The sequence below is a fragment of the Enhydra lutris genome, unplaced genomic scaffold, assembly GCF_002288905.1.
Source record: "Enhydra lutris kenyoni isolate GAN:26980312 unplaced genomic scaffold, ASM228890v2 scaffoldscaffold31, whole genome shotgun sequence".
NCBI lineage: Eukaryota > Metazoa > Chordata > Mammalia > Carnivora > Mustelidae > Enhydra > Enhydra lutris.
Window position 1 is genome coordinate 16,056,676 of NW_019154115.1, and position 13,763 is coordinate 16,070,438.

A 13,763-nucleotide genomic window follows, 5' to 3' on the forward strand; every position below is an offset into this window, starting at 1 on the left:
TCTTGTCATTTTGGCAGCATCCCCTGCATCATCATGCAGCCTGACAGCTGTGGTCGGCCTCCCTGCCGTGTGAGCAGATTACAGGCCCTTGTGTAAAATTGACATTGCACTCCTCTCCCTGTGGGTGTTTGTCTCTGTGCCTCCATCCCGCACCACACATGAATGCCATTCTCTTCAAGAAGTAAGCAAATGAATTTTAAGTCTGGCGTGGAGATGAGTGCTGGTTGGTTTTGTTATTTGAGTAGGGTAGCACCCTGTATGGTGGTGACTGGGGGAGGGACAGGGGACTTTGCTCTGCATTTCAGAAACTATGAATGCAGCAGCCCCTGGGGCCCCTCTTGGTACTTCCTGAAAGGAGAGCCAGCCCCAGGAGTGCAGGTGAAAGGGGTTCTGGGAAGAGGTGAGCAAAATGGTGTGGGTTGAGGTTTCACTGTAAAATCTCCACTCTGTTGCTCTGCCGTGGTTCCTCGGGCTGTTGCCGGGAGCTGCCGGTGGCTCCTTCACACAGTGGTTTTAATAAGGTGCAAGAGGAATATCTCCCCTCTCTCTCTCTCTCTCTCTCCCTCTCTCCCTCTCTCCCTCCCTCACCCCTGTCACTCCCTTTTCCTCCCCGGCCACCAAGTGAGAAATCCTGGCTCCTCCTCAATCTGCCAGGCCTTTACCGCCTCCCCTTCCTGGGCATGGGACAGATGACCACCGGGGAAGGGTGAGCTGCCTGGCCGGTGACCGAGGTATCTCTGTGTGCTGTCTGTTAACTTTTTTACCAAGTCTGGCTAACTTCTCTCTTCCTTCTGCCTCCTCTCTTCTGCTAACCTGCTTGCTGACCTGTACAGATCAACTCTACCAGCAACTTGAGCAAAACCGCCGCCTAACTAACCAACTAAAGCTGGCTCTGAATGAGGATTAAGCTCTAAGTGGGAAAGAGCTTGGGCTGATTTCTAGGAATGGAGCCCATGGGCAGGAAATCTAAGACTGCCGTACCTTCAACTGATAGGGCTGACAACACTTGCTTTCTGCAGAATTGTACATGGAAGGAATTAGCGAGAAAGCTGGTTTCACCTGCATTTTCCTCTTATATCTGGAATAACTAAGTTCTCCCTAAACCCCGAAACCGCTTTTGTCGTAAAATTATGTATATGTATATGGATTAAATATTTATAACAATTCAGCAACTGCCGGTCCTCTTGTTTAAACTGATACATAAAGAGGACCAAAAATTGTTTTCTGTTTCCTACAGAGAACTGAGTCCTGCTTTTAATTAGAAAGCCAAAGCAGAGGAGTAACTATACACACATATACGTATATATATATTATATATAAATTAGGGTACAATATATATAATATATATATAGCTATTACATACTCATATTCCTAATTTCATAATATCTGGTATAGTGTTTGATTAAATGTACCTATGCTTGGGCAAAATAGCTTTTGAAAACAGGAGCTCATGTCAGAAGTCCCTGATTGTCTGAAAGGTATGCTTTTATTCCGTCTAATGGTGTTGTTGGAATCTGGTGAGAATGTCATGCTCTTAATAAATAGAACACTATAAGAATAGTTAGAGAATGTTCTACTGAAGTGTGCATGAAATATGTTGATATTCTTTTTTTTTTTTAAATGAGCAAGAGAAATAAATCATTCTAAAAGTTGTCAGAAAACCCACTTACGTCATCCTTGTCTTCTGTGAGATTGTGTTACAACACAGCTCCCAGACCTTTAACTGCCTGTAACTCAGAAATGTCTGCTGTATTAACTTCAGCGCGGCAAGCACCCCTGCCCGGCCCCACGGCGTACGGCCCGTGGACCTCCGCCAAGCCCCACCTGCACTGTATTCTGAGTGGATCCTTGGCAAAGGTTCCCCTGTCCGCTCCGCTCTATGAGAGCCTGCTGTGCCTGTGGTTCCTTTGGGTCAAAGCCGTCTTCCCCCTTTGTAGGTCCTTGTCTGGAATTGAGTAATATCTTACCAGCATGCCTTGTCCTAATCCTCTCATCTTTGTTTGTGACTGATGTTTGCCTGCATAAACGAGTGAACCGCCGCTGTGTCCAAAGTGCAGCTATTCATGACTTAATTTTCTAATCCCACCACAGAGAAAGTGGCTCATGCCAAAGAAGAAAACCTTAGTATGCATCAGATGCTGGATCAGACTTTACTGGAGTTAAACAACATGTGAAAACCTCCTTAGCTGCGACCACATTCTTTCATGTTGTTCTGTTGTTTTATTTTGTTTTTTGTTTTGTTTTGTTTTGAAACACCATGCTTACCATGAAACCCCTTAAACGCATTTTTATTTACTTTTACACTGTCACAGAAAACATCCACAAAATACCAGCTAGATCAGGGGATGGGGAGAAAACACACACACACACACACACAATGGTGAGCCCGTGGCAGGGCCATAATGACTTAAATGTGCCATTTCCCAGGTTGCCATTGCCACACTTCATAGAGAGTTTTGCAACACAGGGTACTCAGCCAGCCCAGGAATCCTCATGAAAGCAGAAAGATTTCCACTCAAAAGTGCCAACGATGTATTCAACAGGCAGATTAATGTTGAAAACACAATCAGGTGTGGATTGGTGCTACTTTAAACAAAAAGCCCCACTGTGGTCTTTCATTCAGTATTGTACAATTTAGAATTCTGTCCAACACTAATTTATTTTGTCTTGAGTTTTACTACAAGATGAGGCTGTGGGTCCTGTATGCCTGAATTCACTAAATCCAGGGATTTGTAAGGCACGCTGCTCTTGTAAGACTTCTGTCTCCTTCTCATTGGCACACTTGCGGCTCATTACAACTTGTAGGATAGCATTCAGTGTGGTTTTCCACTCTCCATTTCTCCATGTTAAAATGAAAGATTTAGGCACTACGTACAATTGGTAAAGAAAAAACATTTAAGAGTTATAACTATATGTAAACATTGTATAATGGTATAGAATAAAATGCACACTGTAGGACATTTTCTAAACTTGGTGGTCCTGTCATTTGTACATTTTTCCTTGGTGAACTTCAGATGGTGTGGTTGACCTACCTTCGCTCATGAATGGTTTCTGAGAACAGTAACTCCAAGATCGGGGGAAGCTACATTTTGTGCATCATCCTCCCCCGAGCACTCAAGGTAGCATCTCTTTGGTCTGATACAGTTATAACCCAGCAGGAAAGACCCCCTCCAAGAGCCTTTCTCCGTGTTACAGGCGCATGTCTGCACATACATAAAGGCTTTTGCCATGGTCGTACTATTTGGGGGATTTTCCCTCAAGTCTCAGCTAAGTCTTTAGCGGTGGCGCACACACATCAGGTCGTGAATGAATGCACCAACTGAGCTCTCGTCCCCCACCCATGGGACTCTACTTAAAAGTATCACTGTAAGGGGTCTTTGTGATTTTCTGCTTTCTCACTCATGCTGAGTCCTAAATTCGAATACATCTTCATTTTCTCCAACGTGAAAACTGAAAATATCGTAGGTCACTCTTGAAGACTTCAGGCAAACGAAAGGAGATTACAAACAATATAATTTGGCCAAATTTGGGCTGCGGGGCAGAAAAGGATGTTCTCTTGAAAAGCGAACTCAGTAGAATGAAAATGAACGAAAACTCATTTGGATGACAGATCATGTTTTCACTGAAAAGTATTAAATATTGATGTACTGTATGGTGACTAACATAATAAAAAAAAAAAGAAAATATATCTGTAGCTATTCTTCTAAGCCCTTTGATCAGGTATTTTCTCTCCACAGAAAGGAAGGGCACATAAGTCAAAGAAGCCTGGAGGCCAGGCTGCAGGTTCCTGCTTCTTCAAAACTGTCCCCCTTGCTCGAGGCAAGGAAATGCTCTGGGTCTTGGCCTCGTCTTCACCACCCCTAGGCTCCCCGCTGCCCGTCCTCAGCTAGACCAAGAACGCTGCTCACTGTAGTCACAGAGGCCTTTCCTGAACCCAGTACCCGTTCACTTTGGGAGCCAGGTCTGGCCTCCCCTTTATTAGCTGCCTAGCCGGTCAAGTCCCTGAATCTGAGATTCTTCATCTGTGAAATGGGACAAGAGTAGCACGTAGCTCCCGGGGTATCTCTGTGGGGACTGGAATGTAGCACCCTTGTCATAAAGTACACAGCACAGCACCTGGGATATGCTTGATAACCAGCACCTGCCTTTTCCTCCTCATGCCACATGTGCTCCAGCGACCACCCTGGAGGGGATTGACTACCTGACTCGGTCAAACTGTGACAACACTGACCTCACCCCACGTGACGATGGTTATCAATACTGTGCTCAGATATCCTATACCAGAACCTGTCAGAAGTACCTCACGAGGGTTCTTTCCGCTTCCCATCAGTCCCTGTTTCATTAACACAGACCCCAAAGCTCAGACAGTCCCTGAAACTACGCACAGTCCCACGGCTCCCGGGAAATGGGGTCGGGCTTCAGGTCTCAGGCCCATGCGACTCCAAAGACCTGTGCGGATCCTCTCACTTATTTCAGGTGTTGTGCAGCAGAAGAAAAGCCACTGCTGGACATAGCGAGAAACAGGTGAAGCCAGAAACACAGTTGGGGGAGGAGACTGGGAAGATGTAGGTGGAGTCAGCTTCGGGGCCGCCATGACCACTAGTTAGTGCTTTACCGCCTAACTTCCGGGGGTCCGGTGAAATCACCAATTTATGAAGCATCAGGGCAATTCCACGAATTCTTCCCTGATCTTTCTGATAGATAGGAGGGAACAGCCGGTCTCCACATGGCACAAACCTTGGTTCTGTTCCAATGTGATAATCTCTGAACAGGCTGCCCCTGTGAGGTCAGGAGGAAGATAAGGGCTCTTCAAGTGGGAGCACCAAGGCTGGAAGCTGATAACGGTCACCATTTAGAAAACCATGAAGTACAGAGAAATAGTTCAAGATTCATACCCTAAATTCCATTAGCAGGCCTGGATTTCAGGATGAGCAACTGGAGAAGTTGTCATGTTCAGAGTAAAACACTGGCTCTCCACAGAGAAAGGGTACAAGTAAGAAATCAGCATCTCCCCAAAATGTTTAAATTTATGATGATCTGTTGCTGAGGGAAAAAAAAAGCACTTTCTGGATACATTCTTAACTTTTTAAGACTGGCATTGAGGAGAGCAGTTCCCCTCCTTATTGTTCCTGGAGAGGTCATTAGCAGAAAGAAAATCTAATTTTTGTGTATGCTGGTATGTATCCTCCAGGGCGTAATACTTTTGGCCTGATTTTTTTCCCCTCCGGGGGTGGGGGTGAGGAATGTCTTTTTGCTTGAACAAATATTTGAGTGTATGTTAACCACTTCTTCAACTTGTCAACACTATTTGTGGGTGTGATTTTGTTTTCAAATCTGCAGTCAAATGTACATAACAGAAAGAAAAAAAAATCTGAATTCTCTAATCAAAGCAAAAATGCTCTGGGGTGCTCAGGGAGCCATCATTTCCAGAATTGGAGACAGGGGTTTGGGAAAAAATCAGAAATGTTAGGCAGTGCAAGGAGTGTTCCATTATATATACTTTCTGACATTAAGAGTGTTCAGAGCCACATTCCTCCAACAGATGTCATAAATTTTGTGTGTCAAACAATGAATGAAGCTGTGTTGAGGGTTCAGTAATATGAACGCAATTTTTGCCCAGTTTTTGACAAATGGGCATCGACCTAGAGGATAAGACTGGTTCCTGCTGCCTGTGAGAGCTTTATTTCCATCTGTTTCCAAGGCCATGGAGAATAAAGAGTCAAGTCAAGGCCTTATCAGAGCCTGCCAAGACTGATGCCCTCACCGAAATGGTGATTCAGAGCCCTGCTGGAAGGAGGCTTATAATCCAGGCCTAGAGAGGTTCAGTGGCTTGCTCAAGGTCACTCTGCTGGTGAAGTTCAGCTCCCCTGCAGGGCCTGGAAAGCGGAGCTGCAAGCTGGAAACCTGTCCACCACTCACTGTGTGACCTCGGTTCATGGTACCATTTTGAGCAGCAGTTTCTTTAGCCTTGAGGGACAGGGTTTGCGTCTTCGCATGTCCTGTGCTTCTCACAAGCAACAAAGTGCTGTGTGTTGATGCCCCCACCATCTCCAGGCCTTTTCCTGCTCCTCAGCCTGAGCCTTCTCCCCCGCTTCCTTGGGAATCCTTAGGGAGACTGACAGTCACTCTGTTCCTTTTGGAGTGACAGATCTTCAGGACCGTTCCCGTGAAGGCCATCCATCTCATGGCCTCCGTACCACACATAGTACAGTCGTTGATGGGACAAATGGCCCAGACACAAACGCTCAAGTAACAATTCCGGAGTGGTACCAACAGCACACAGAAGGTAAAGAATGTTTCGAAGCAATAGACTCAGATTCCTTTTTTAAGGCAAAACACTGGCCTTTGGAAATAAGTTTCTGTTGCTGGGTTCTCAAACTGCATTTGGACATGCTAGGGAGTGAAGCGGACAGTAGGAATGCATGAATATGGCCCAGGGGCCCTGAAGCAGACGTGAACGAGGGCAGGCAGCCCTGGTGCATTCTTGAGCAGCCACTGGGCAGGACCACTGCAGAACCCACGTCTCCAGAGGAAAGATAGTGATGGCCAAACGAGCCCTTTGTGTGTGTGGCCCAGGATTGCTCTGTCTCCCAGGGGGCCTCCTGGGAGGATGCCAAAGGACTGTGGGGGAGGGGGGTGTAAGAGGGAAGCACACGTCCTGATGGTGAGTCCTAATCTGTTTTCAACTTTGGATGCTCAGGAACTGGAATTCTTGTTCCTTTGACTCACAGATGGGGTATTAAACTTCCAGGTACATGCAGTAGGATAGTGTAGCCCTTTGGCCTTCCAGTAAGCTAGGTTTTGATGGGCTGACCACAGTCTGCCTCAGCATCCCCAACCCTCCATTCTGTCCCAAGCCAACTTCCTCTATGAAAACCATTTTTCACACTAAAACAGTTTGTCAAATAACTACTTGTATCATGCTGTGGTCAAGGACACCTTCTCTGAAGCAAGTCCTGTCACTATCCCAAAAGGGTTTAGTACTGGTGCTAAAAGCTCAGACAGTATATTAGAAATATGAGCCAGCCCCCCAGGCAATAGGGTTTTTCGTTTTTGCTCTTAAGGGACTGCTATATATTACATCTCAGAACCCAGGCGGAAAGTGATGAATTACTGATTTATTCAGCTTGAAGACGGCCGTTCCCATGATTTGTCTTCCTCCTGTGTTCTCACAAAGTACTCCTTTCCAGAATACTCCAGGATTACCTGCCTTAGTACCTTGCCAAAAAATTAAAAAGGAACAAATCATATAAGAATATTATATTCTTATGTTATAAGAATATAATAAATGTAAAGAAAATGTGAAGTGTTTCCAGACTCAAATCCTGGCAAACCCCATCACATCTCTTCAGTTACTAATCCCATCCTTGAAAGCTCGTGTCTGTTTCTGGCATGTGATCTCCCCTCTCCAGCTACCATTTTTTTTACTACTCTATAATCTCTTGTTCTGCTAACTTTTCCCCCCATGTTTATTTTAATAAATCTAATAAATTTAATTATTTAAACATATAACGTATTACTTGTTTCATATATTTGGTTCATCACTCTTACACGACTCACAGCACTCACCACAACACATACCCTCCCCCATGCATCACCCAGCCACCCCATCCTTCCCACCCTCCCCACCCCCCCAGCAACCCTCAGTCTGTTTCCTGACATTAAGAGTCTCTTATGGTTTGTTTCCCTCTCTGGTTTTGTCTTGTTTCATTTTTTTCCTCCCTTCCCCTATGATCCTCTGTCTTGTTTCTTAAATTATTCATATCAGGGAGATCATATGATAATTGTCTTTCTCCGATTGACTTATTTCGCTTAGTATAATACCGTCTAGTTCCATCCATGTTGTTGCAAATGGCAAGATTTCAGTTTTTTGATGGCTGCGTAATATTCCATTGTGTGTGTATATATATATATATATATATATATGTGTATATATATATATATACACCACATTTTCTTTATTCATCTGTTGATGGACATTTAGGCTATTTCCATAGTTTGGCTATTGTGGATGTTGTTACTATAAACTTTGGGCGCATGTGCCCCTTTGGATCACTACATTTGTATCTTTAGGGTAAATACCCAGTAGTGCTCACTTTCTTGTAAACACAGAAGGACTCCTATATTGTCTTCTAGTAAATTAAGATTATACATGACTTGGCCTATGGGACTAAGAAATTCCACTTTCACTTAAGAAGCATACACATCATTTTAGGAACTATAGGTTAGGGGTTATAAGACAATATAGAAAAAGCATAAAATAGTTCTTGCCCTCACAGTGTATAGAAGCAGTGCACACATGTTTACAAACAATAGGATGTGATTACATAGCAAATTGAGCATAAATGATATAGGAGTGTGTTGAAATCAGGCATCATACCTCTTTCCTCCTGGAAGATTGTTAACCACCTAAAACTAGTAGAAGAGGCCCTCCTGGGCCTGCTGGATCGTTTTCCTAGAAGTTCTCCCATTATAGGCAGTTTATGACTCACCATGACCTCTCAAACCTTAGAAACAAGACCTCCGCTCATTTACAAATACCTTGGTTTTACTCTACTCAGGCCACCAGACGTTTTGTTCTTCACTGTAGTTTTCTTCTACCAGACTCTAATTGAAAAATTCTACCTTCTTCCCCACCTTCCTGGTCTTCGTTTTATGCTATTTAACTTGTTTTAAATTAATCTTCGGTTTTGGTCTTACCATACCTTTGCTTTTATCTGAGAGCATCTCTCAATCTTTAGAGCAAACAGTAGAGTATAAATAAATTATTACATAGACTTTTTAGAGACAATAAACTCAGCATTCTATGCCAGTAGGGAGATTACAGGGATTTCTGGAAAACCAAATGGATGGGAGATGCCATGAACACTCCCTTCTTTCGTGGAAAGATTCCCCAGCACTCCTTTTGTAGCCCTTAGAGAAGACAATGACCTGATCTTCTCGTCTTCAACCTTCAGACTTTAACCTTCCTAATAGGTTAGGGGCCATGGGGGACTCCAGATAATTCGTTTTCCAGCTTTCATGGAAAGATGAAAAATAAGGTGGTGTGCAAGAGAAAACTGAGTTTCGCTACTGCATTGGTAGGAACTGCTGGGGTTCGGGAGCGCTTTTTATGCGTTTCTAGTTTTGGATCCTACTCAAAAAGGCAAGTGCTAGGGATCAATATGGCATAATTAAATTTGGGTGACAAAGACTCTAACCCAAAGAATTAATCCCAATTTGTATAATAGCGGTGAATGTGTATTATGTATTTAAAGGAACATGTAAATTTCATGCAGTGATTTGCAAGTTCAATTGAAAAGCTCTGTCATATTTGGATACAAGGTTCCACAGTAAATAAACCAGGACATATACATAAGGTGCACGCCATCATATAATTGTACACTTTGAGTGTTTCATTTGTCACATGTTATTAACACCATAGAGAAAATCAGTAAAGGAAAAGTCATTCATAACCTCACCATCACTTTGAAAAATAATTATTTTTGATGTTTTGCCTGTGTGTATATTTAAGTCTTTTTATTCAAAACTTCATTATTTTTTAATCCAAAAAATTTTGCATAGGTATCTACTCTCTACGGTGCTACACTAGCCTTCCTTATATTACTATATGCTCTTCCATCTGGTTAATGTGCCATAATTCGTTACTCTAGTTTTGATCATTTGGAATGTTTCTGATTTTTTTTTTTTGCTTTCATAACTAGAACCTATAAGAGATTCATTATAATTTGGATATTTCCTGACTGATGGGACATAAAAATATACAGTAAAAAAAAAATTTTTTTTTTCTTTTTAGGTACAGGCCTACCCTAAATATAACGCCCAAGCCAAAACTAAACAACCCATTTGGGTTCCAGGCTTTGGGTTCTTAAAAAAGAAACAAAACAAACACTTCCCAAACTGGTTGAAATAGAGACTTTTGAGAAATGTGATCTCGGTTTCTCCCCAATCTCCTCCTGCCAACAAAAACACAGAAACTTGAACTTTGAGCAATACTCTCACAGCAGTTCCCTGCTCTTACCCCATGTCTAGACCCAGAACTGATAAAAGTGAATAACGGTGTGTGGGCTCAGAGGTGCATCTTTGGCCATTCTTGCTTCAGTTTTAGGAAGCCCCTTCCTTAGGGATAATGAACAGTGACGGAGGGGAACAGCAGCAATGAAAATAAATTCAGAGGAGACAGCCTAGGACGGTGGTTACAATCCCAGGTGCGGAAGTTAGAGCAGAATTGGAAGGCCTCCTGTGGTTGGGTGACTTTGAGGAAGCTACTTAACTTTTCTCTCTGCAAAACGGGGAGGTAACTAATACTACCTGCACTAAGGTCATGACTAAAGAAGATAGTGCCTGGGAAGTTGTTAGTACAGTGCCTGATACAAAACTCCATGATGGACAACTTCTGTTGTCATCCCTGAAACACCCCTGAGTCTCGTGTCCTTGCAACCCACTCTTATAGCCACTCTCCCTAGGCTTCAAAGGAAAGGCTGCCCTCGTCCCTTCCATACTCACCTGTGAGGCTGCCTCGAATGCCCATCAGGCCGGTACAGGACCAGAAAGTTCAGTGGGTTCTCCCCCCCTGAAGTCACAAGGTGGCAAGATTTCATGGCCCTTCAAGACTCAAATCCAGTGTTGGGAGCAGAACAGCCCCTCTGCAGTGGGGAGGAGAGGGGCCTGAGTAGACCCTCGGTGACCAGCTCTCAGGGAGTCCCCTCTTCCAGAAAAGCATGCCTAGGTCCTGTGTCTCCACCAGAACATGATGGGGGTCTGCCTCCAGGGTTTGGTTTCCTGGGGACTTCTCAGTAACACTCAGAAAACCCAGTCTACCTGGTTGTTGATCTTATTCTCAGACTCTAGAAGGTTACTTAGGGCACTTGAAAGTTTTCTTCAGATTTTAAAATACCCTCATCCTCCTCTGGTGAAATCCTTCATGTCTAAGGCCCTGCTTCATGCCTTCCCCTCTTGGGACGCAGTTCCTGCCTTCTATATCTTTAGCCTTGAAAGAAGGGGTTGGCCAGAGGAAGCAGGCTGTTCTCATTGGAGCGGTTCCTAGATATGTGGGAGGAGGCAGGGGTGCAAGCTTCTTAGCTGTGGCTTTTGTCTAGAGAGGTGTGGGGTGTGGGGCAGGGTGCAGGGACCCAGCCAGCACCAGGAACTAACGCCAAGCACCTGCTCTGTGCTTTTGGGTCTGGTTGGCCCGGGTATCTGACACTCCAGAACATCTTTTCTTTCACACCCTATTGTCTGGGGCTTCAGTTACATTCTTGACTCAGAGCCCAGGAATGGGGAGAGCAGCCACTCCAGAAATCCTCAGAGCAGTGACTCACTCAGGTTTGCAGTGTCCCCGCCTCTCTAACAATGAGGCACACTGCCGGTCTTCCAAGAGGAGGGTGTCAGCACCACCTCCAGATAGCCGGGTGAGCATCTCTCGGCCTCAGTGCTGCTGTTAAGATGAGGCGTAAAGGGATGGGTCCTGAGTGCATCAGCAAAAGAAGAGCACCCAAAAGAAAAGGAGACAGAATTTAATATTTTATATCCCCCCCCAAAAAGCACTGATAAAGTCATCATTGGAAACATCTGTATATCCTCAATCTACTTCCACTTATTCTATAATGATGCTTTATTTCGAATTATAAATGTGTAAATGGTGTCATAAGTGGAGGACCGCATATCTCATCGCCGTCCACCACCAGAGAAGCTCTGCCAGCTTCTCACTTCTCACTTGTGCCCTTGACTCTCCCAAGGACTCCATCCCACCATCATCCAACGCATGCTCACACACGCCCACACCTGAGCCATCATCACTGCTGCCACCACTACCCGCATGGGACAAACGCCAACCATGGTTACATCTTAGGTGTTATGTTTCATGGGTTTTTGTGAATCTGCACCGCTGACAAAACCTGGTTCTGTCCCTGGTTCTTCCCAACAAACAACTGGGGAACTTGAGGCAAGTTACTTGACCTCTCTGAATTTCAGTTTCTCCTCTGTGAAAGCCTGTCCTTTATGGTTATGTTAAAAAATAAAAGGTAAAATGTGTCCCGGCCGCATGACAGGCTGTCAATAAATAGTAGGACCGTTGATGCCCTTTCTTCACTCCTGGCCCATCCTGAAAGGTAGATAGAACAGGTCTCTTCTCTGAGAGGGCCACCACCATCCCCCACCACCCCATGTTAGTCTGAGGGATTTTGTAGGGAAATATCACCCTTTGAAATAGTTTCCTGAATCTCCTGCCTCCACCACCCCAAACTTTTAAAGGGGAGGAGCTTCCCTGGAGAGGGGCTTATTCAAAGGGTGATGCTGTGCTCGCTTCCGCAGCACATATACTAAAATTGGAACGATACAGAGAAGATTAGCATGGCCCCTGCGCAAGGATGACACGCAAATTCAAAGGGTGATGCTGTCACCATTTTCTGAGGTCAGTGCCTATTTTTTTCTTTTGGCGTCAGCCATCAACTGGAGACCATAGGAGTGTGTCTAAGGAGCCCTGGGCCGAGGATTCTTCAGGGAGCAAGCCCATCTGGGAAAGGGAGGGCCAGCCCTGCACCTTCTAGACTTTCAGCAAATTATACATTTCCCACGAAGGCCCTTCCCCAGGCCTCTGTGGCTGTGAAGCCCGAGGGGACTCTGGCGGGAAGGTGTAGGGAAAGTGTACATTAGCACGTCCCACATCTAAATGAGCACAGGAATCACCTGGAACCTCATCCAAATGCAGATTCTGGCTGTGGTCTGAGGCAGGCTGGAGAGTCTGTATTTCTCACCAGCTCCAGACTATGCCAGTGCCGCTGGTCTGTGGACCACGGTTGGAAGAGCAGGGCTCTCAGGTGGGCCCTGGAATGTAACATGGGCATTATTCAGAGAGACTATAGATGTCCTGTGGGTCATGAGAAGAAACAGAAAACAACTCATTCAGCTCAGAAGTCACAGTCTAGACACGATGCCCACACTGTGCTCAGGGCCTCACATTAGCCTAGGCTCTGGGCATGAGGCCAACAAGGAGTTCCACAAGACTACACCACAAGAAAGAAGAAATTCCTCACCAGGAAGTTAGGGCATCTCAGGATGGGGATATGAACATGAGGTTCATCCAAGCCCATTCCAGCCCTTCCAGGACCACAGCTGGCCTTTGGCGATCTAAGGCACCAGCCAGGACTAGCATGAGGCAAGTGAGGCACCAGGTGAAAAATTTAAGGAGGTGCTCACTCTCAAGGTCATGTAGTACTTGTGTGTGAGGCCTCCTTGACCTCTGTGCCCTTGAGGCTTCACTCATCTCACCCTAGTGCCAGCCCTGCTAAGGCCGGGACTAGTCGTGCTCTGGTTTCCCACTTTGACAGTCCATGGTGAGACAGCCAGCTAGACCCTCTGTGCCCTTGGTTTTCCCTCAAAAAAATAAGATAAAAACTAAATGAAAGCAGGGAAGAAAGTCACTTACCATAAACTTCTTCTGAATTTACTTATCTTGGAAGGTGTGACACCTAACCCAGGACCTAGCATGAAGTTGGTGTTCTGTGAATGATTGGATACTGTTACTAAATGGAAAGGACCTCTGATGAGCAGTTGCCCCTGTCAAAGGGCAGGGGCTGTTTTCTCATGGTCTTTGCACTTAGTGTGTTCCTAGAAAATAACAGAGGTCAGTAAGAGTGTGACTTTGATAGAGGTGAAACCCATTCCATCTGAAGGTAAAGTCCGTACTTGTTTTGCAAAGTGTCAAATGAGAGAGCTCCAAAATACTTCTCTATTCTTCTTGAATTCCTGTATTAATAATGTAT

General features: G+C 44.9%; 1 protein-coding gene across 11 annotated transcripts in view; it reads left to right on the forward strand.

The window, feature by feature from the left end:
* The window catches only part of LOC111153107 (tropomyosin 1), a 28,357-nt gene extending 24,686 nt beyond the window's left edge, over positions 1-3,671 (forward strand). For 5 of the 11 annotated variants that reach the window (XM_022511896.1, XM_022511901.1, XM_022511905.1 and 2 more), the window contains one exon: positions 2,092-3,671. In XM_022511896.1, the coding sequence (XP_022367604.1) occupies positions 2,092-2,174 (83 nt within the window). In that variant the 3' untranslated portion in view covers positions 2,175-3,671. Of the gene's footprint in view, positions 1-833; positions 1,623-2,091 lie in introns of those variants that run through there. The other 6 variants (XM_022511903.1, XM_022511913.1, XM_022511908.1 and 3 more) reach the window with 3 other exon arrangements.
* The last annotated feature ends 10,092 nt before the right edge of the window (positions 3,672-13,763 follow it).